Source organism: Microcebus murinus, chromosome 11, assembly GCF_040939455.1.
Source record: "Microcebus murinus isolate Inina chromosome 11, M.murinus_Inina_mat1.0, whole genome shotgun sequence".
Taxonomy (NCBI): Eukaryota; Metazoa; Chordata; class Mammalia; order Primates; family Cheirogaleidae; genus Microcebus; species Microcebus murinus.
Genome location: NC_134114.1, coordinates 28314974 through 28338118, shown reverse-complemented (window position 1 = coordinate 28338118; position 23145 = coordinate 28314974). Strand labels below are relative to the sequence as shown.

Genomic DNA, 23145 nt, shown 5'->3' with positions numbered 1-23145 from the left:
AAAAAAGGAAAAACTTCATGTCCTTCACGTCAGGACTCAGAAGATCAAAGAGTCTCATTCTAGAATTCTGTGCCATATGAGACATTAAATTTTTCTTATTTGAGCCATTATTAATTAGGTCTTCTATAACTTCTTTGCAAGTAAGCAAAAACATCATCAGCCTCAATTTAACAAAAATAATAGCAGCTAATACATACATGGAGCTAACCATGTACAAAGTATCATTTTAAGCACTTCCTATAACTTAATTCTTTTAATCCTCATAGCAACTTCTGAAGTAGATTATTATTACCTCTACTTTACAGTTGAAGAATTCAAGGCATAAATAAGTTAACTAACCTGCCCAATTAACAGATGTATTAGTTATCACAGCAGTGAATTGAGGTCTGGGTCCACAATTGGATCCCTCCTTGATGTGATCAGACTTTCAAGAGATTGTGAAATTATCAAGCAAGCACCCACCTGCCTTACAAAATAGTGAGCCTGCCCCTCTCTCCAAAGGGCTGTAAAGTACAGACCTTTACTGCTTGCTTACACATAACACTAAATAGAAATTGTGACCCACCGACCTGCCTAACTAGAATTCCTCACCAGTGGATAGTCCAAATTACTTGCCTCATTCTAGTAAAGCATCTAATTTTTTAATTTAAATTTTTTTACACTAGTAATGACTCAACATTTTCTATTCAGAGATGTTCCTGCTGTTACCTGTTGCTTCATTAAAGCAAACAAAAAAGGGAAGACATTTTACAGGAGAAAAATATTTATTTTTCTCTTGGCAGAATGAGGACAAAAACCAAGTAAAACAGAATTTAATAGATTTTAAGCTCCCTGATAGAGGAGATTATTTCACTCATTTTTACCCAATATGGAACCAACTATAATGTAAACATTCTATATATGCTATCTTTCCTTAAGAGAATTAACCTACTTCCTAACACCTTTATTTCTTCAATGCACCTCATTTTATTATGTTTTTTTCTCTCTACTTTCAAATAATTAACAATGTTGGATACTCATTTCTGCAAAAGCACCCCAACTTTTGCCTAAGTTAACAGCAAACTATCCAAAACTACCATGTCCCATCTGGAGTAATTCACACAAAACAGAGTCTAAGAAATGTAATTCACACCTGAAAATTTCAATGACAATTGACTACAGCAACCACTTAACTAGGAAGAAATGAGTTAAAATAAAATGTGAAAATAAAATTATTAGTAGATATATAAGTTAGAATAAATGTCTTCTAATCATGATATTCATTTTACCCAAAGGACTTAAATCTTGCTAAAATATTACTTTTTTAAAATTTGTAACAATTCATTGGCCTATCAATTTCATAAAAATTTACATTTTAAATCTGTTTAATACTGTTTCGACTAGGAAGTCAAAAATTAGATGAGAAGACTTTATATTAGTTACATTTTTCCACCAAATATTTAGGGATGTAACTACTATGTACCAAACTCTGTGTTAGGTATTGTAAGTATAAAAACAAAGAACAAGGTTTTTAATCCTCAAGACGTGTACAATATTAAATTTATACTATTTTTTTAAAGTGTTCCGGATGTATACTACTCCCATAAATTATCCCAATGGCATTTTCTATTTACATGCTAAAGCTAAGTAGATTCTTCAAACAGATACTCAATTTAGATTCATGTGCTTTGATCTAGGGTACAAAATGCAGCCCAAGTCTAAGGATGTAATAAGTCAAGAAAGTTCAATACATTTAATTTGTCCACAAACATAAAAGGCAGACATAGTCTTGAGATAATTTTTTAAAAATTAAAACATTTAATTACTAACCAAATTCCTCTTAGGAAGAATGTCTACATGTTTTGCTAAGAAAAATTATAGGAATTAAAAATAATACTTATGAAGTATTTTACTATGCCCAACATCTTATTCTCTTCAAGAAACTTCAAAGGTAGACCTCATCATTATACCCACCCAACAGATGAGGAAATGAAGGATCAGAAATTTGAAAACCCATCCAATGTTACTCATCTAGTAGAACATGGGGCTGAGCCTCAAACCCAGGTCCCCCCAACTCCAAATCCCAAACTCTTTCCAATGGATTGTATCATTTTAACACATTCTCCAAAGAAGCAGGATTTTATTTTTTAACAGGTAGTTTTACAGTTCTAAATTCAATTCAATCTCCTTAAATATATACTGAGAACCTGTCTTACAAGGCATGGTACTGGGGACTATAAAACTTATATAACTGAATCAGACAATCCCTGTTCAAAGCATTTTGTATGAAATTCTTAAAGAGATAAATATAAAATACCTATGACAATATAAATATTCACTAAAATATTTATAAACTATTTAAAGTATTTGTAAATGCCTCAGATAATATATCTTTGTAACTTGTTTGAGAATATCAAATTTGTTCGATCTTTTTTTCGAACCCAGGAACACAGCTTCAAGTTGCCCTGAATATACATTCCCTGTCTGATTGTTTTAGTTATGGTAACAATATTACAGTATAATATGAAATATATTTGGACTTTACCCTGTGTTTCTGTCAGAGCTCCTAAAACTCTTGCAACTTCTTGAGTGATAGGAATTGTCTTTTGTTCTTCACTAGATGCCCCTTTTGATCCCACCTGAGTTTATGCTACTGAGGTAACTTAGGGTGGGACCCCAGGATGGGGCTACTCACTAGCAAGACCAAGTGACTGATGACTGAAACTTTTAGCCCTACCCACCAACCTTTGGGAATAGGATGGGGAACTGGAGATTATGCTCTATAGAAACTCTTGAACCACTAGATTTGATGAGCCTCAGGGTAGCTGAACACATGGAGATGCTAGGGAGCTGGTGTACCAAGAGAGGGCATGGAAGCTCCACACCTCCCCCACCCAATACCTTGCCCAATGCATGACTTCATCTGACTGTTCAACTGTACCCTTTATATTATCTTTTAAAATAAACTGGTAAACCTAAGTGTTCCCCTGAGTTATATAAGCTTTCCTAGCATATTATCAAACCAAGGCGGGGGTCATGGGAACCCTTATTTGTAGCCAGTAGGTCAGATGCACAGGTCACAATATGGGAGCTGCAATTAGTGTTTGAAGTGAAGGCAGTCTTCTTGTGTAGTCTCCAGGTAGACAGTGTCAGAACTGAAATGCGTTATTAGACACCAACTTGGTGTTCACTGTAGAACTGCTTGATGTATAGGGAAAAAGTCCCACATGTCTGGTGTCAAAAGTAAAGCACTGACGTAGGAAAAAGATTTTGTTTTTTCCTGTCCTTTACAGGAATTTTGGTTAAATTTTTTTAAAAAATCCATATCACTTTAAGATATATACAAAAATATTTACAGATAAAATGATATGTATAGGATTTGCTCAAAATAATCTGAAAAAGGGGAAGTAAATAACACTATCGATGAATTGTTACAGTAGTTAAATCTGAAAGATAGGTACATGGTAGCCTGTTACTATACAACTGCGCTTGAAATTTCACATAATAATAAGTTTTTAAAAAAATAGTACATGTGGCTTTCTTTTCACCACACAAAAAAATGTTTTTCTTTCAAAGACCAAAAATATTTTGTGACAAGTTCCCTGCCTAAATATTAAACATTGCTACTATACTAACAACTGTAAGTACCATAACAACATTCATTTAAATTAAATTTTTCCAGGAGTCCTGTCTGATTCTTACCCCTTCTGCTCTATCAAGTTACATCTAACCCTTCTCTAGTATAAGAATGATCTGAATCAGATGCGAACAAAGCAGAAGAGTCAGCCTCCTCCGAAGACCCTCAGGTAGTACCTAGAATTGTCAACCAGCTGGTATCAACCCAGTCTGGAAACTGGGGTCTTCATTAAATTTCTGTTACAATTCATTAAAGCAGGGATTCAACAGTAGCAGCCACATTCACTGTATGTCTGTACGTCAATTTTCTATACTGTCTGGGTCAATAGTCAGTATTGTATACAGCTCTGAGAGCCACCTCAGGCCCAGCCTTCCAAACACTGGTTCTGCTGTAAGCAGGAAAGAAAAAAATGAAATGAGAGTCAGATAGAGGCGGGAAGAGAGGTAATAAAGAAATTGCTTTTGATTCCTATAAATTAATTGAGACTCCTTGTATATTCACAGAATACACTTGAAAAAGATTTTAGTACTCACATCTTCTTATCTTATCCTATTTAGATATAACTTTTAGCATCTTTTCAAAGGAAAAAAAACCTTCAAGCCTGCTTCCAAAGGAACCCACACATAGGGTGTTTCAACAATTTTGTAATTTTCTGTCTTATAACTGCCAACATATTGCGTAAAATATACACAGTATTTAAACCAATAATAGGACAAATCTCAACTTCTTACCCAGTGTTTTACGACTTCTTTCCACAGCTGTTCTTCGAGTTTGTTCAAACATTGCTTCCAAATCAAAGGTACGAGCTTTTTTCCCTAAAACAGGAACAAGTGACAGACTGTGATTGTCTTTCAATAAGCTGGCCAAACTTTAGGTATTTAATACTTACTGATTGATCAATAACCACTTAGTCTGTGTAGTTTATAGCATAGCTCCAAGATAACCATAAAAAAGAGTGTAGTTCACAGGAAAAAAGAGTTTAGTTCACAGATAACTTGTTAATGACAATCTCTTCACTATGTCATTAACCAGCCAACTTTCCTGTCCTTCTCTAATTTACCTAGATCTGCCCCCCATGCCCCAACCCCTGCTTTGAAACAACAACACTGGAGTGGCAGGCAGAATGGAGAATGTACATAACTTAATCCCTGGAATCTGTGAAAATGTTAAAGTACACAACAAAAGGTACTTTGCAGATATAACTAGAATTATGGACTTTAAAATAGGGAGATTATCCTAGTTAGCCCTTAAAAGCAAAAATTTAAAATAGGTATAGCAGAAGTGCCTCTTGTTATGACAGGGGAGTCCATTCATCATCTGTGGCAACTGTATCTTGTTCTTGCTCTATAAACCTATCTTGTCCTTCCTCAATAAATTTTGTTTCACACTTCGGAGAAAAAAAAAAAAGATATAGCAGAAGTCATCAAAGAGATTCAAAATGTGAGAAGGACTTGAGGGAGTATTGTTGGCTTGAAGATGAAGGGGATAACATGAGAAGCAAGGTAGGTATTTTAAAGGAACTAAGCCTAATAGCCAGGAGAGAAACAGAGACCCCAGCTCCACTGCAAGCAGAAACCTCCCTCTCCCTACCAGAGTCCCCAGATAAGAGCCTAGGCCTGCTGACACCTTGATTTCAAGCTTGATACCTGTAGTAGAAAAATCAGCATAGCCTATCTTGACTTCTGACCTAGAGAATGATAAGATAACAAATCTGTATTTTTTTTAAGCTGCTAAACTCATGGCAATTTATTACAGCAGCAATAAAAAAAAATACAAATGGTAAGTTTTTTAAGTACATTATCTTAAATGTAATATTAAAACTCCTAAAGAACCAACACTAAATGTGACTAGTGAAGCAAAGGAACTGGGGCTAATCCCCAGTAATTTTATCAAAACACTTAAAACTTTCCCCTACTTGGCATAAACATATGGGCCATGCCTTTCTCATTCTTGAGTAAAGGCATGAGATACTAGGATGGAGGATTTAAAAAATTATAGACTGGCCAACTATGGTGGCTCACACCTGTATTCCCAACACTTTGGGAGGTCAAGGTAGATGGATTTCTTGAGATCAGGAGTTCAAGACCAGCCTGGGCAACATAGAAAGATCCTGGCTTTAAAAGACCCTTGCTAAGAAAAATTAGCCAGGCATGGTGCTGGGTACCTGTAGTCCCAGCTACTTGGCAGGGCTGATGCAAGAGGATCCCTGGAGCCCAGAAGTTCAGGTTGCAGTAAGCTATGATTATACCACTGCACTCAAGCCCAGGCAGGAGAATGAGAATCTATCTCAAAAATAACATAACATAAAATGAAATAAAATCTACAGACCAAGGATGTATGAACATAACCTAAGGCCAACAAATATAAACCCTCAAACATTGACCTGAGACATGTAAATCTAATGTTTCATTATTATCATAGAATTAATACCTACTGGTCAAAACAAAAACCTTGAGAAAAAGTTCAGAGAAATTAGTAAGAGTCTCAATGTTTGTTTCGTTTGTTTTTTTTAGAGATGGGTCTCACTCTGTTGCCCAGGCTGGAGTGCAGTGGCATGACCATAGCTCACTACAGCCTCAAAATCTTGGGCTCAAGGGATCCTCTTGCATCAGCCTGCCAAGTAGCTGGGACTACAGGCACCCACCATCATGCCTGGCTAATTTTTTGTTTTTACTTTTTGTAGAGATGAGGATCTCACTATATTTCCCAGGCTGGTCTCAAACTCCTAGAATCAAGGAATCCTCCCACCTTAGCCTCTCTGAATGCTGGTATTATATGTGTGAGCCACCAGGCCTGGCCAAATCAATGTTTAGATGAACACACTTATAATTTTAAAATGCAAAGTAAAGAGAAAACATTTTACATGTATCAGGCTGGCTAAGTTTTATTTACTTTCACTGTTTTTTCTACTTTTTAAGAATAATAATACCTACTCTTGTGTTGGTAGGGATATGGTAAAAATGACATTCTTACATTGTTGACTCTGGTGTAAACTGAAACAATTTTTCTGAAGGGTACTATGGCAGTAAGTATAAAGAAGTTTTCAACTGGGTGCGGTAGGCCGAGGCAGATGGATCGCTCGAGGTCAAGAGTTCGAGACCAGCCTGAGCAAGAGCGAGACCCTGTCTCTACTAAAAAAATAGAAAGAAATTAATTGACCAACTAAAAAAAATATATATATATATACACACACACACACACACACATACATATATATGTATATATATATACACACAAAAAAATTAGTCAGGCATGGCGGCACATGCCTGTAGTCCCAGCTACTCGGCACGCTGAGGCAGTAGGATCTCTTGAGCCCAAGAGATTGAGGTTGCTGTGAGTTAGGCTGATGCGACGACAACACTCACTCTAGCCTGGGCAACAAAGTGAGACACTGTCTCAAAAAAAAAAAAAAAAAAAAAGAAGCTTTAAAAGATACATACCCAATTTTTAGTTACTTTTTAATAGTTATATTTCTGAATAAAGTAAGTCCCCATTTTAGAAATCTACCCTGTAGAAATACACATCAAAAATCCCTGTACAAAAGAAAGAAAAGTGTTATTCATAAAAATGTGCATTTTAGCATTATTCATAAGTTAAAATTAGAAACTATGGAAAAGTTTAAAATGTTACAAATTATGGCAGTCTACTATTCAATCGCTAAGAATGTTTTGGAAGAGCATTTTATAATATAGGAAAATCTTCAAAATATTGTGTTTAAGAATACTAAAAATGTATTCATAAGTATATTAATGCTTTAATACACAACAGAAAAGACTGAAAAACAAATTAAATTTTGTCTTGATTTCTAGACCATGAAAGGACAAGTAATTTTACTTTCATCCTTATAATTATTAATAAGTGGGTTTTAGTTTGTTTGTTTGAAACAGGGATTCACTCTGTTCCATGATCTACAGTGCAGTGGCATTGTCACAGCTCATTGCAGCCTCAAACTCCTGGGCTGGGCTGAAGCAATCCTCCTGCCTCAGCCTCCCAAGTAGCTGGAGCTACAGGCACACACCACCACGCCTGACTAATTTTTCTATTTTTTGTAGAGATGGGATCTCACTATGTTGCTTAGGCTGGTCTCGAACTCCTGGCCTCAACTGATCCTCCCACCTCAGCCTCCCAAAATGCTGGGGTTACAGGTGTGAGCCACCGTGCCTGGCTAGTAAGTGTTGCTTTTGAAAATAGGGAGGACTGTTTTAAAAAACAACTGAAACAAAAATAAGTACTATAATTACCCTTTTGTAGCCCTCACCACCTAGAATATAGTAAATACGTGACTCAAGGCATTAGCTGAATAAATGAATTAACAGGAGATCTAGACACATTAGCCTAACATTTCTTCTAAGACCCAATTGTGGAAAAATAGTTTACATATGATTATTACTGACTGTAATGCTTTTAACAGGTGACTACACCTGTATGAGATTTTTTTTCTTAACTTCATAAGATGCTATGACTAGGATTGACAGAGAGACTGAAGTAAAAGATTCTGGAGGAGAAAGAATTGAATCAGGCGGGGGACGGTGGCTCAAGCCTGTAATCCTAGTACTCTGGGATGCCAAAGCAGGAGGATCACTTGAGCTCAGGAGTGCGAGACCCAATCTCTACTAAAAATAGAAAGAAAAAAAAAAACTTTCTGGGTGTGGTGGTGGACTCCTGTAGTCCCAGCTACTTGGGAGGCTGAGGCAAGAGGATACCTTGAGCCCAGGAGTTTGAGGCTGCAGTGAGCTATGATGACACCACTGCACTCTAGCCTAGTGACAGAGTGAGACTCTTGTCTCAAAAAGAAATTTGAATCAAAAAGGCCTGTCTGACCATTATAATATCGCTTAAAGGCCCATTTGTTGCCAAAAGGGTCACCTCTATAAGTATTACTCAGTTCTTAGTTGTAAGCCTCAGGACGCAAACATCCTCCGCGTGAGTCGCAAAAGTAATCTTCCTTTCTCTCAGAACTCCTCGTGTCACCTGAGCTGATTTCAACAGACAAGTAGGTTAAAACACAAGTGGGGAAGAGTGTCAAGAAACTGCAACGTATACACGGGAGCTAAAGACATTCCAAGTTGGTACAGCGGAAGGTGCCAAACAGAAATGACAGCTCGATTTCCCCTCCCAAACTGCGGCTCTTAAAAACCTCTGCCAAAGGAGGCAAGGCTCTGCCTGGGACAGTCACTCACCGAACCCCGTGAAGCCCATGGTGACTGCCAGCTGCGGGTCCGATCCCGACGAGTCTGAGCCTGTCACTGGGGCAAGAAAAGAGTCCTTGTTAGTTTTGCGCCCGCGGCTTTCCAGCACCGCCCACCCTGACAGGACTAGTTTCACGAAACCTACCTTCGCTGGGACCCGAGCGCTCCATGGCTGGCCACACACCGCAGAAGCAGCCACAGCTATATCCCAAACAGCGGCGGCCGAATTACCGAAAACCCGCGGCAACCCGGGGAGGAAGTATCGCCTCCGAGCGTCAGCGTCCCTGCCAACGCCAAGAGCGGCGCCTTCCGCAGAGGAACCGCGGTTTTCTTCACAGCGTCGCTCTAGCGGTAGGGCGGGGAAGCGCCGCCAAAGTCTCCTCCAACTCAATCCACCGCCCCAGGAAAAAGTACTAGGGTTTGTGAAACACCCTTTACTTTTTAAGAGAGGTTTACCACCAAGGTGACTCTAAATCCAGAATTCTAAAGAGAAGTCAATAATATCCTTTTCTTTGCGTTTTATCCTTCTCTATGAGGAAACTTTCACAGTTCTTCATCTTTTGAGTATATTTTAAGGAAGCAACTAATACCTATTACATGACTGAAGAGCACTTTGAAGAAAAGTGCCTTGATTTATCCATTTAAATTTCCTTTTATAGGAAATGAAGCCTCTCTTTGCTCCTTTCTCTAATCATGCTACTGCAGTTTTACATACCCCATTAGTAAAATTATAGCAATGAACGTTAATTGCTTGGCTTGTCTGTCTCTGCTTGGAGTACCTTAAGGACAGGGAACCTGTTAGTTTTATAGTCCTACCAGGCACAATGCCTGACACAAGTAGATATTCGGTTTCTTAGCACTGGATGATATTCTGGGTGTCTAATTTATGCCAGTTCCTTTACCATGTGTGTCAGAGTTGATTTTTTGAGCGGTTTTGTCCTTGTTCTTTGGCTCCTTACTTGCAAAAATTGCAAGCAGGGCCGGTGCAACAGAGTGATGACAGACAGCACTTCCACATATGCAGCTTTTATTGCAGGCTAGTTAGCATAGAATATTAAGAGAAGTACATTTCCTGAGGGGACATGGGTCTATCTCTGCCAGTGGAGAAGAACCTGGGGTCTTACTACACTTCTAGTTTCATATATGCACCTTATGACATGCTAAATGATGAGTGGGATGCTCATTATTTCTCTGGGAAAAAGGTGGAGAGTTCTTAGAGCTAAGGGCCCTCCCCTATTTTATACTTCTAGGGTAACTTCCAGGGGTTGCCATGACATTTGTAAACTGTCATGGTGCTGATGGGTGTGATTTTTTTACTATACTAATGTACTTAATGGAGAAAAGGTTACGTTTGGACGTGAGCTCCTAGTTTCTGCCCATGCTACTGACCGGAAAAAGTCCCTAAGTTCAAGTTCCTGCTGTTGTCCGTTTGGTTCTAAATACTCAATGGGCTCCTCATTTTTGCCCCGCTCCTCTTTTCCTGAGGTTAGGGCTGCCAACCTACATCTGTCCCTAAGTGCTCAGGATGAAAAGATGAATTAGAGCAGTCTGCTCCCTCTCTGGAAAAATAAAGTATGGCAGCAGTCCCTACCCTGTATGGAGCAAATGCCTCCTATGCCAACTTAAACATATTTTACCTAATAAGGGGACACAAAATCAAAAGATAGCAATATGCAAATAGAAAAGCCTGCTGAATTTTAATTTACAGTTAAGTCTGTCAGAAATATAGTGAAATTTTGGTTCACATGTAACCTATTTCTAACAAGCAGCTACTAATTCCTAACTGTAATTTACTCGGAGAACCCAGGTAATTGATGTGGGTACTCTTAACCACTTCAGTAGGGCCCTCACTGGTCGGGAAACCTTGCCCACAGGCGGCACTTATAGTCCCCATGATAGTTTTGCTGTGCATTGAGGACAAATCCGTTTTGCTCTTGTGTGATGAGGAAAGCTTTAAAGTACGGAAAGCTTGTTTTACTTTATAGGCAACTTTACTTGGAATGTAAATCAGAATAGGTAACATATACATATATGTTTTCATTACATTATTTTTAAATGTTCACAATTTTGATGAATGAAAAATTAGAAAAGTCATATCACGGCTGTAGGCTAGAGTCGCTGTGCGCGGTTCATCTGTGGCTAGCGACTATAGTCCACGCTCTTACCAAAGTGGTTATAAAAAGATTTGCAGTTGGGGAATTTTGACGCGGGAGGCTCGAGGCCAAAGTTGAGCACGTGACAAAAAACCGGAAGCAAAGCTGACTCCGCACCCCGCTGCACTACCCGACTCCCACCTACCCCGTCCCTGCTCCGTCCTTCGTCCCCACCCCACCCGACCCCGTCCCTTCCTCGGTCCCTCCTCTGATCTCTCCCGTTCCTCCTTTCCTAGACCAGCCTCCTATTCCCCCTTCCTAACCCCTGAACCCTCATCCCCCTCGAAAGCTCCTCCTGCCCACCTCGCCCTATCCCCAACGTCCAGCCCCTTTAACAGCTGTCTCTTCCCAGTTTCAGAACGGCATCTTCAAATTCCCTCCCCGATGAACCGGAAGTGCGTCATGAGGAGGCGCCGCGAGGCTCATTTGGCGCGCGCGCCCTGAGTAGTGGATCTGAGCTAATTTTTTGGGTCCTATCTTATTTCTTCTTGGGTTTTTACTTTTTCTGGATTCTGGTGGCTAAGATTTTCAAGATGCCGTCGTCTTTGCTGGGCGCGGTGATGCCGGCGTCCACGTCGGCCGCAGCCCTGCAGGAAGCTCTGGAAAATGCTGGGCGGCTCATCGACCGTCAGTTGCAAGAAGACCGCATGTACCCGGACCTTTCCGAGCTGCTCATGGTGCCTTCTCCAAGTGAGTGATTAGTGTCCAGTTGGTGACCCTCCTTAGCGAAAAGGACTCTCGCCTGACTACTTGGTCCTTAGCCCCAGGATTGGTACGGTCGAGGACATCCTGAGAATTAGGGCCCTGTTTGCTGCATTATTAAAGAACAGTAAACAGACTATTTTCAATATTTTTTTTGTCTTTACTTTCTTTATTGTAGATACTTGAGAGACCAAGGGCAAAGAGCAGGCTCCCAGTTGAAACAGAAAGAGGAAATACCCTAACCCTAATGAGCTTTTCACTGCTGCCAAGAGTTTATCGCTAAGGCCAGATGAGAAGCATCTCTTGATCCAAGTCCCATCCTTGTTCAATCCTCGTGTTAATGTTTGAGTAAATCGTAAGAGCAAACGAAGTTAATTTGGAAATTTGCCACATTCTTTCAAAAATATGTTTTACTATGTGTAGAGTTAGTGTAATATTAAGTGCTGGAAGGTGTTAAAAGAACGACCAGTGAAATATAGGAAGAAAACAAGAAAGCAGCAGTGTTGATGCACAGGGAGGGTAAGTCAGAATATGAGTCAACAAAAGACAGGTGACTGTAAAGTAATTCGTTTAACGGTTTTAAATTATGACCAGCTCCTCAAGACTTATAGAATTACATCAAATGCTACAAAATATGACCCCTTCGTGAGAAGGAATTTGGACAAAAGCAGAGAAGTATAAGAAAGATAGAGATGGGATTTTGTTGAGGGAGAACCAAGGTAATCCAACTAGGATAATCTGTGCATTGTAACTCAAAAGGACATCTCTGAAAATTTATAAAAAGCTTTAACTGATAAATCTGTAATCAGAAATGACAGAAACAAAGATAGTATTTGTTCTTTACAACTACTTACCAATGGCTTGTCTCATGAGACTTGATTGGCCTATTAGCAACCATTAATATGAACATTACTCACTTTGGCCTCCTTAGGTTTGAAAGCAAGATGTAAAAAGAGTCAGTACATTCTGGTCCTCATCTTACATATCTGATCCCTACCTCTTCAACCTAATCTCTTCCCCTTCTTTTCCATCCTATTCTCCACCCTGTAGTCCAGTTACAGTAAACTAAACATGTTTTCCGTAAGAAGCTTCTCTTTGGAATTTTATTTTGCTCTCTATCATTTTTTGGAATGTTCTTCTTTACCTGACAGAATTCTTCCAGACTCCATGTGAAGGTCTTTGGTTTCTCTTTGAAATGTTTCTTAACCATTCCCATCCTCACTAAGGTTATTCCATGTTAACTTAGTGCTTGCACTGCCATTTAACATGTGCAGTGTTCTCTTAAAACTATGTTTTAGGATTAAATGGGACATCTGGATTTGCTTTATAAAGAACCTGTTGGGGAAAGAATGAATGGTAATATAAATGAAACATGATTGAACACATTTATTGGTAATTGTTGAAGCTAGGTGATCAGTACTTAGAAATTGTATTTTTCTCTTTACTGGTGTATATTTTTAAAACTTCCATAATACTTATAAAATTTGTTTTATTTGTCAGTGTTTCCTAAAATCTTTGTACTCTAGAGAGAACTTGAAAAGGTGTCTGGGATAATTAGGTCATCAGAGAGGTCTAAAGAACACCTTGTTCAGGACCACGACAGGCTGAGTAGACTGACCTACTCCTGTCCTTAGTGATCTGGGTCTTAGAGCAAGAGAAAGGTTGCCCAGTGAAAACATATTATAGAGCAGTCTGGTTTTTCTCCCCACTGAGATATTGCTTGTGTGGTATTATTTGCATTTGTCTAATTGGTCTGGGGCTGAAATTTATAGGGAAAAGATATGGATCATTTTCATTAATGTTTAGATGGCTTATGTCTATAACACTAGCACTTTGGTGCAAGGTAGGAGGATCACTTTAGGATAGAAGTTTGAGACCAGCCTGGGCAACATAGGATGACCTATCTGTACAACATAGGAAACCCTATCTGTACAAAAAAAAATTCTAAAAAAATTAGCTGAGCATGGTGGCATGTGTCTGTAGTCCTAGCTACCATGGAGGATGATGTGAGCCCTTAAGTTAGAGGTTGCAGTGAGCTATGATTGTGCCCTTGCGCTCTAGCCTGGGCAGCAGATTGAGACTCTGTCTCTTAAAAAAAAACAAAAACGGGTTTAAGAAAGGCAATAAGCTGTTTTTCCCCCATCAGTATTTTGTCTGCCCCTTGTTATTTTCTTTGAATCTCAAAGCAAGTTTTATATTTTCCCATTTCAGATTAGTAAAATAATAGAAAAACACTATATTATTAAAACTAAACATTTCCTTTGTTGTGGAGCAAGTCTTTGTGAAAGATAACTTTCCCTTCAAGGCTGAAACCAGTAACTGCTCCCACTTTAACATTGGACTATTTCAGACTGACTTTATGTCATGTCACAAGTACTTGATTCTCTCTACTTTTAGAACCACCATACACACAATTTGGGTTTTTTCCGTTAGTTTGCTTCATTGCTTCTAAATGCCCAGTTGATGAGCAGTACATTATTATTGTAAATAAATGCTTCATTTTATTTTTTACAGATAATCCCACTGTTTCAGGCATGTCAGATATGGATTATCCTCTACAAGGACCTGGTTTGCTGTCCGTGCCCAACCTTCCAGAGATCAGTTCTATCAGAAGAGTTCCTCTCCCACCTGAACTTGTTGAACAGTTTGGACGTATCCTATTACTTACTGTTTAACTATTTGAAAAATGTTACAATTGGTATTTTCATTGTTATAATCTTTCTTTTATGTTTAGTTAGTGTATTCTATGTGAGTTCATTTTAGAGTTTTATTTAAACTACATTTAAGTATATGGATACTTTGTTCTTTTAAAGAGTGGACAGATCACAATTTCTTAATAATAAATCTCAAGTAAAAAACTATTGATACCGAGGAATGAGTTTGCTAAAAAAAAAAAAAAAAAAAAAAGCTATTGAAAAAAGTTTTTAAAAATGATATTGAACTCTTTCTACCTTACATCCATACTACCTCAGATATGCAGTGTAACTGCATGATGGGTGTGTTCCCACCTATCAGCAGAGCTTGGCTTACAATTGATAGTGACATATTCATGTGGAACTATGAGGATGGGTATGTATTTAAGGCTGCATTGCTTTAGTGCAATTAGTAGATAACCTTTGGTTATCTACTGGGGATAGTGTTCTTCTCATTAGAAGCTGCCTGATTTATCTTTCAAGCATCAAATGTCTGGTCATTGCTTCATATACCAGTCATCTGTGGATGTTCATATACCAGTACATATACCAGTCATCTGTGGATGTTCAAATGTGGATTTAGTACGTTTTTAGTAGTCCAAGTGAGGCCCAAGAGTCTGCATTATAACAAGCTCCCAGTTTAGGTACAATCTTTGAGTAGCCAGGGTCTAGGTCCCAAGCTCTTATTTTGTAGTAAAGATACTATGTTGGTAATTCATCAAGAGATGATTTGATATTTTTAAAGATCTATTTTCCTTGAAGTGAATTAATAGTTATTTTTGTCATTTTGTGAATTTGACTTTATATGTAAATTAAATGTATAGAATAGAGTCTGAGTGAAAGTCCAAGGCACTCTTGCTTAAATAAACATATTGAGTTGATGATTTCCCTCTTGGCTTTTTAGAAATAAATTTTGTTTTACTTCCAGTTCTCAATTATCTTTAGGTGAGAAGTTAGGATAGCCATAAGAAAGCCCACAGATTTAAGATGTTACTCTTTCCCCTGAGTAATTAATGTACTTTTTAGAAACACATACATGCATTAAACACTGTATCATTGAATCAAAATTGAAACTAAATGAAAATTTATGCTTGTAACTTAAACCATTTTTGTTTTTTTACTAGAAATCATCATGGCCATTTTTATTGTTGAAATGTTATAATCACAGTGATGTGTGGTTGTGATTTGTTCTTGTATCCTGAATATTGCCCCAGTTTGTTGTGTTACAATAACATATTCACTTTTATACTAAAGAATTAAACCTTTTTATTTAGGTATATATCTCTTTAAGAGAAGCCAATGCAAAAAAAAAATTAATGTGAGAATAATCATTTTCTTTAAAATGGGTTTTCACTTTAAATTTCCATTTACATCCAACATTTTCATTCATTTAACAGATATTTATTGATCATATATAAGAATGGTGTATCTGACACTGTTCTTGTGCTAGAAACAATACTGAATGAGATAAATGTGGTCCCTGCCCACATGGAACAAATAGTCCAACCTTACTGTGTATCTTAGTTTGAGCTGCTATAACAGAATACCATAGATTAGGTGGTTTATACACAGCAGAAATTTATTTTTCATGGTCTGGTGAGGACCCAGTATTATGTTCATAGATGACCATCATTTCACTCTATCCTCACATGGCAGAAAGGATGAGGGATTTCTTTGGGTCTTCTTTTTTTCTCTCTCTCTCTTTTTTTGAGACATGATCTCACTCTGTCACTTGAGCTACAGTGCAGCAGTGTCATCATAGTCCTGAGTAGCTGGGACTACAGGTGTGTACCACCACACCTGGCTAATTTTTTTTGTTTTGTAAAGATGGGGTCTCTCTTTTGTCCAGGGTGATCTCAATCTCCTGGCCTTAAGTGATCCTCTCGCTTCAGCCTCCCAAAGTGCTAAGATTACAGGCATGAGATGCCAAGAGTTAGGATTTAATATGAATTTTGAGGAGATACAAACATTTGGTCTGTAGCACTGTGTGATTAAACTACAACTCACTAAAGAAAAATTATTTGAAAAATGCACTTAATGGGAATAATCAAGGCATAAGTACCAGGTATAAATCTTTATTCCACAAATTGAATTCTATAAAAACTTTAGACTTAATTTCAATTATTCAGTTAGCTTCCTATTATAAATCATAATTCTATCTGGATGATAGAAATGTAATCTTGTTTATTTTTTAGCCCCCAACTTAGTTTCAAGAGGCTGTGCCAGTTATCAAAGAGGCCTATGTAATGCCATGACATGGAAGAATATGGTCCACATATGTTACCAGTTAGATATTTTCTTCCTGTTTGCGTGGCCCTTTCAGGATGACTAGAATCTCACTTCAAAGTCTAAATTGTATTTTTTTCCTTGGTATTTATCCTGCTTGGTGTCTCTGAGCTTCTTTGATCTTTAGTTTCATGTCTTTCAATATTTTTCAATAATTTTGAAAAATTTTTCAGCCATTATTTTAAATACTTGTTCTGCTCCATTCTATCCCTTCTTCTTTTTCAATTTTCGTTTGCACTTTTGTTATACTGTTACATGCTTTCTAACTGATTTTGGATACTCTGTTCTGTTTTTGTTTTTCCACTCTTTTTTTTTCCTCTTTGTTTGAATTTGGACATTTCTATCAATCTAACTTCAGGTTTACTGATTCTTTTCTCAGCTATGTCAAGTGTGCTGATAAATCCTTATAAGATATTCTTTGTCTCCATTCTGTACTTTTTATTTCTAACATTTCAGTGGCCTTTTATAATTTTTATCTCTCTGCTGAAATTCTTTACCTATTTATGCATATGTATCCATTAGATAATTTTTCCATTAGACATTGCAGTATATGGATCATAGTTATCTTAAATTTCTTGCTAATGGTTTGGACTGATAGCTGAGTCTGGTTCTGTCTTCGTTGCTTGACACTAGGGTATTTTTCCCTTGTTGGTTTTTTTTTTTTTTTTTTGAGACTGGGTCTTGCTCTGTTGCCCAGGCTAGAGTACAGTAGCATCATCATAGCTCACTGCGTCCTTAATGCCTGGGCTTAAGTGATCCCCTTGCCTCAGCTTCCTAAGTAACTGGGACTACAAGCGTGTACCATCACCCCTTCTAATTTTGTATTTTTCTTTAGAGACAGGGTCTTGCTATGTTGCTCAGGCTGGTCTCAAACTTCTACTTCAAGCATTCCTGCCTCCTCAGCCTCCCAAAGTGGTGGGATTACAGGCATGAGCCACTGCATCTGGCATTTTTCTTTCTTATGTCTCATAATTTTTGATTGGAAGCCGGACATCATGTGTAGAACAGTAGGTACTGTGTAGTTAGTAGCATTTATTCTTAGGAATGGTACGTTTGGTAAGGTATTAATAGGTAGCCCTTTATTGTGGGGGAAGTTGACTTTTTACATGTCAGGAATTGAGCTGAGTTTGAGTTTTGTTGTTGCTATAGTTACCCTCAGAGCAATGCAGATTTTAAATTTCTTTAGAATTACTTTGTGCTTAGGGGGCAAGTTGGGTTACTGGAGATTTTTTTTCTTGATATGTCTGTTCCACCTTCAGCCTTAGGCTTTCCCTTTGAGCCCATCCTTCTGAGATTGTCCTCTCTACCTTCTTGCCCCTGTCTCAGCAGTAGATTGATGTTACTTGATCTTGTAGCACAGTTGGGGGAGTTGGAATGAGAAGCAGCATTCCCTGTTTTTCTATAATAATTCATGGTTAGCCTTAGGCAGGGTCTTGGAACTGAAACAATTCTATTTGCTGGTTTGTTTTTTTGTTACATTCAGTGTCTATCTCTTTTCTTCTCCTTTTATAGCAATATATTTGGCTTTCATCTGTGTCTAATTTTATTTCACTAATAAAGAACATTGTATGGGCCGGGCTTGGTGGCTCACGCCCATAATCCTAGCACTCTGGGAGGCTGAGGCAGGAGGATCGCTCAAGGTCAGGAGTTCGAACCCAGCCTGAGCAAGAGTGAGACCCCATCTCTACTAAAAATAGAAAGAAATTAATTGTCCAACTAAAAATATATAGAAAAAATTAGCTGGGCATGGTGGCGCATGCCTATAGTCCCAGCTACTCGGGAGGCTGAGGCAGCAGGATTGCTTGAGCCCAGGAGTTTGAGGTTGCTGTGAGCTAGGCTGACGCCAGGACACTCACTCTAGCCTGGGCAAGAAAGCGAAACTGTCTCAAAAAAAAAAGAAAGAAAGAAAGAAAAAAAAACATTGTATGATAAGAACTTTGTTTTATTTATATGTATAACATGTTTTTCTTCATTTATTGACAGAGGAGACCTTGCCTATTTCGATGGACTTAGTGAGACTATTCTTGCTGTGGGGCTTGTGAAACCAAAACCTGGTAAGAAATAAAAATATTTAAAAAAAGGAAAGAAAGAAAACTGTAAGGATGAGATTATGTTTATATATACATAGACTCTCAGTACTGAATGATAACATATTTTAGGTAGTTGAATTTCCTATTGAAATTTTATTTTGAATTCTAACTGGAAATATATAAAGTGATTAAGAATATTTAACTATTTACTCACTTTAATGTATATGTGAGCTTATGTTTTAAGATGTTATGTTAAGCCAGGTGTACTGGCAGGAGCCTGTAGTGTCCTAGCTATTCAGGAAGCTCAGGCAGTAGGATCACTTGAGGCCAAGAGTTCGAGGCTGTAGCACACTATGATTGTGCCTGGGAATAGCCACTGTACTCTAGCTTGGGCAACATAGTGAGACCCCCATCTCTAAAAAAAAATTTTTTTGAAGCCAGGCACAGTGGCTCAAGCCTGTTATCCTAGCACTTTGGGAGGCCGAGGCCAGAGGATTGCTTGACATCAGGAGTTCAAGACCAGCTTGTGCAAGAGTGAGACGTTGTCTTTACGAAAAAATACAAAAATGAGCTTGGCATGCTGGCACACCCCTGTAATCCCATCTGCTTGGGAGGCTGAGGCAAGAGGATCGCTGGAGCCCAGGAATTATACATTGCAGTGAGCTATGATGATGCCATTGCACTCTAGCCTGGGTGACAGAATGAGAACCTGTCTCAGTTAAAAAAAATTTTTTTTGTAATGTTAAACTATAATTCTTTGAATTTTATTTTGTTTACTTTTAACTACTTTTCTTCATTTACCTGAAGTGTTTTACATTATAGATTTTTTTCAGGAATTACTGAATTTAATGTAAAAAACATTTTTATCCCTGCTTTTTTGAAGTCTTGACAGCCCATGGACCTGAATAAATCTTAGAGAAGTTAAAAGTATTGTTCAACTTAGTTTTTTTTTTTTTTTTGAGACAGAGTCTCACTTTATTGCCCAGGCTAGAGTGAGTGCCGTGGCGTCAGTCTAGCTCACAGCAACCTCAAACTCCTGGCTCAAGCAATCCTCCTGCCTCAGCCTCCCAAGTAGCTGGGACTACAGGCATTCGCCACCATGCCCGGCTAATTTTTTGTATATATATATATTAGTTGGCCAATTAATTTCTTTCTATTTATAGTAGAGACGGGGTCTCGCTCTTGCTCAGGCTGGTTTCGAACTCCTGACCTCGAGCAATCCGCCCGCCTCCCAGAGAGCTAGGATTACAGGCATGAGCCACTGCGCCCGGCCTGTTTAACTTAGTTTTGACTTCATAATGCCACATCTTTTATCAGAGCTACTGACAAACAGAATTTATTGACTTAAATTTAAAATACAAACCCCTAAATACACCTTTCTACAAGAGGAAATAATAGAGAAAATTCACTTTTTTGCAAGGCTTAAATAAAAAATTTTGAGATCACAACATTTTGAAAGCATAGCTATTCACATAAGTAGTAAGTAACATGCATTTTTATACGTTTATTTGGTTACATTGAAAATGTGTTTGTGTTAGGATAGAGTTTGGGGTGAAGCAAAAAAAAAAAAAAAAGAAAAAAAGAAAATGTGTTTTCTTTATATAGAGTCTGAAAGCAATCTTTATCCTGATATATGTTTCTGTGTCTTGTTTGTTCATGTAAAAGTTTATTCATAGAAAGGTCAGTGGTTATTCCTGCCCCTATTGTAGTAAATATAAATTGTCCATCTGGAACAAATAGTAAAATTTTATTCTACTCAGATGCAAATTTTAATGCAAAATTGAAACTATGGCAGTCTTTGGGGTGAAAGTGAAACAATTCTGACCTTTGCCATTAACAGGTGTTGAAAATTCTGACTCTCAAAAATATGTTACAACTAACAGAGTCCGTATCTTACTTTGCCTTTTGCAAAGTAATATTACTATTCAGCTAAATAAAGTCATCTTTTTCCAAGTCAAATAAGCTTTTTGGCAAGAGTCTGCTTTATTGATGTTTTCTATGTAAGCAAGAAATTTATGTTTCAATTTTATGATTATTTGAATAAAACACAAGAATTCCTCAGTGTTGCCTAGCAGGTTTTTGCTTGCAGAAAAATTGACAAGGCTTATTTACTCTTTTTGAGTACAAAAAAAGGATTCCTCATATACTGAAAGATTTACATAGTTGTTCAGCTTAACTCTTCTCTTTCAGGGATGTAACTTAGCCAAAGAGTTTATTGTTTTGGGGCAGCATTAATTATATTGATTATGTGATTATGAGTCAAACAATTTACCTTATCTGTATGACCCAATAAAACTGCTACCAAAGTCAAATTATGTATAAATTCCCTAGAATAGTCTTCCTGTCTCTCCAAAAGAGAAAACCTCCTGCCTCAAGTTTAGTCAACTACTTTTAGAAAGCCAGTGAACTTCCCAATAGAAGAGGTCTTTACATTTTTCTTTTTCTGAACAAAATCTTTAGAAAAGGTACTAGTTCATATTGTAGTTGTCTTGGAAGTTAAAGGCTCCATGGCCAAGTGTTTGGTGCCAAACCACGAGTTTATAAAATACAATGAATTAGGGTTCTATTAAGTTTCTTCATCAGAGCAGCAAAAATAGATGAATTATAAGTAAAGCATTATAAGTGCTTTTGTACAGAAGTACTAAACATTTTCTTTCAAAGTTTTATTAACCAATGAAACATTACACCAGTGCCTTCAGCTTTGTTGACTTGAATCTTGATACATAAAGCTGCAGCTTTTATGCTTCTTAGTGTGTTCATCAATGAAATTAACACCAAATGATGACATAGCATTGTTTTATTTCCTGTGACATAAAAACCTTAAATAGGTGACATGTATACATATAAAAAGATGCCCATAATCATAATGTAAAATGTATTTCTTTTTATTCCAATCAGTGAGACATTATTTTTGGATGTCATAACACAATGACAGTGATAATTACATATAACATCTTGTGTCATATTAATACCTTAGCATAAATTAACATAAATTTTGTGCTTTGTTTAGTGTCTCCTCTGAAACTGAATTCATTCTTCTCTAAAAGATGTGCATAAATGTATAAATATCCTTCTAGGCTCCTATGAATATACTACCATTTTCCCTAGTAGATATTATAGGTCTAAGTTTTATTTCCTAAGATTATCTAAATTTGATTTACTGCATTTCAAAAATGAAATCTACATGTTTTAATTGTGGTAAAATACACATGACACAAACTTTGCTGTCTTAATCATTTTTGAGTATACAGTTCAGTGGTATTAAGTACATTCACATTGTTTTATAGCCATTGTCACCATCCATGTTCAGAATTCTTTTTTGTCTTACAAAACTGAAACTCTGTACCCATTAAACAATAACTCCTGTTCCCCCTTCCCTCAGCCCTTGGCAACAGCCATTCTACTTTTTCTCTATAAATTTGACTACTGTAGGTTTCCTTATAAATGGAATCATACAGTACTATACTTGTTTTGTGACTAGGTTATTTTATATAGCATATGTTCTCAAGTTCCATCTGTGTTGTAGCATGTATCAGAATTTCCTTTTTAAGGCTGAGTAATATGTGTGTATATGCCACATTTTGTCCATCTCTCAATGGACACTTGTTGATGAATGCTAGGAAAATGGATATACAAATACGTCTTTATATTTTAAGAAGCCTAAACTATTTTGTAACATAACACTGTTTTATTGATTTATTTATTTTTGAAGGTTAGTCAAATGAAGCAGTGGGAGTAAAGATGGAACTATAACACTGTTTTAAAAAGCATTAAATATTGAAATGATTGTTTTCTAAGGTGGCTTTACTAACATTTACTTACTTAAATGATCATACATAGCAATATTTTTTTTTTTTTTTTTTTTGAGACAGAGTCTCACTTTGTTGTCCAGGCTAGAGTGAGTGCCGTGGCGTCAGCCTAGCTCACAGCAACCTCAAACTCCTGGGCTCCAGTGATCCTTCTGCCTCAGCCTCCCGAGTAGCTGGGACTACAGGCATGTGCCACTATGCCCGGCTAATTTTTTATATATATATATCAGTTGGCCAATTAATTTCTTTCTGTTTATAGTAGAGACGGGGTCTCGCTCTTGCTCAGGCTGGTTTTGAACTCCTGACCTTGAGCAATCCGCCCGCCTCGGCCTCCCAAGAGCTAGGATTACAGGCGTGAGCCACAGCGCCCGGCCATAGCAATATTTTAACATCGGAATTGACAAAACTGGATTCAGAATTTTCATAGACTATTTAATCCGTAGCTCATTTAAATGGTGTAACCATGTTTTGTTAGTGCTTAGGTGCTAGATATTTTTTATGAAAATAATTCTTATCTTGTGTCTACTTTACCTTAGGCATCTTTCAACCACATGTACGACACCTCCTGGTTTTGGCAACACCTGTAGATATAGTAATTCTTGGACTCAGCTATGCTAATTTGCAAACAGGTATGGCAACCACATGTTATTTTTTTTTTCTTCTTTAT

General features: G+C 37.5%; 2 protein-coding genes across 2 annotated transcripts in view; one reads left to right on the top strand and one right to left on the bottom strand.

Moving 5' to 3' along the window:
• Positions 1-9100, bottom strand: part of WDR70 (WD repeat domain 70) — a 227813-nt gene extending 218713 nt beyond the window's left edge. Inside the window, exons 1-3 of the mRNA XM_012736463.3 lie at positions 8951-9100; positions 8797-8862; positions 4348-4431 (exon numbers count right to left, since the gene is read on the bottom strand). Coding sequence (XP_012591917.1) covers positions 4348-4431; positions 8797-8862; positions 8951-8975 — 175 coding nt within the window. The 5' untranslated portion in view covers positions 8976-9100. The remainder of the gene's footprint in view (positions 1-4347; positions 4432-8796; positions 8863-8950) is intronic.
• Positions 9101-11121: 2021 nt separating this feature from the next.
• The window catches only part of NUP155 (nucleoporin 155), a 61145-nt gene continuing 49121 nt past the window's right edge, over positions 11122-23145 (top strand). Inside the window, exons 1-5 of the mRNA XM_012736459.3 lie at positions 11122-11648; positions 14175-14312; positions 14633-14729; positions 18623-18693; positions 23015-23107. Of these exons, the coding sequence (XP_012591913.2) occupies positions 11492-11648; positions 14175-14312; positions 14633-14729; positions 18623-18693; positions 23015-23107 (556 nt within the window). The 5' untranslated portion in view covers positions 11122-11491. The remainder of the gene's footprint in view (positions 11649-14174; positions 14313-14632; positions 14730-18622; positions 18694-23014; positions 23108-23145) is intronic.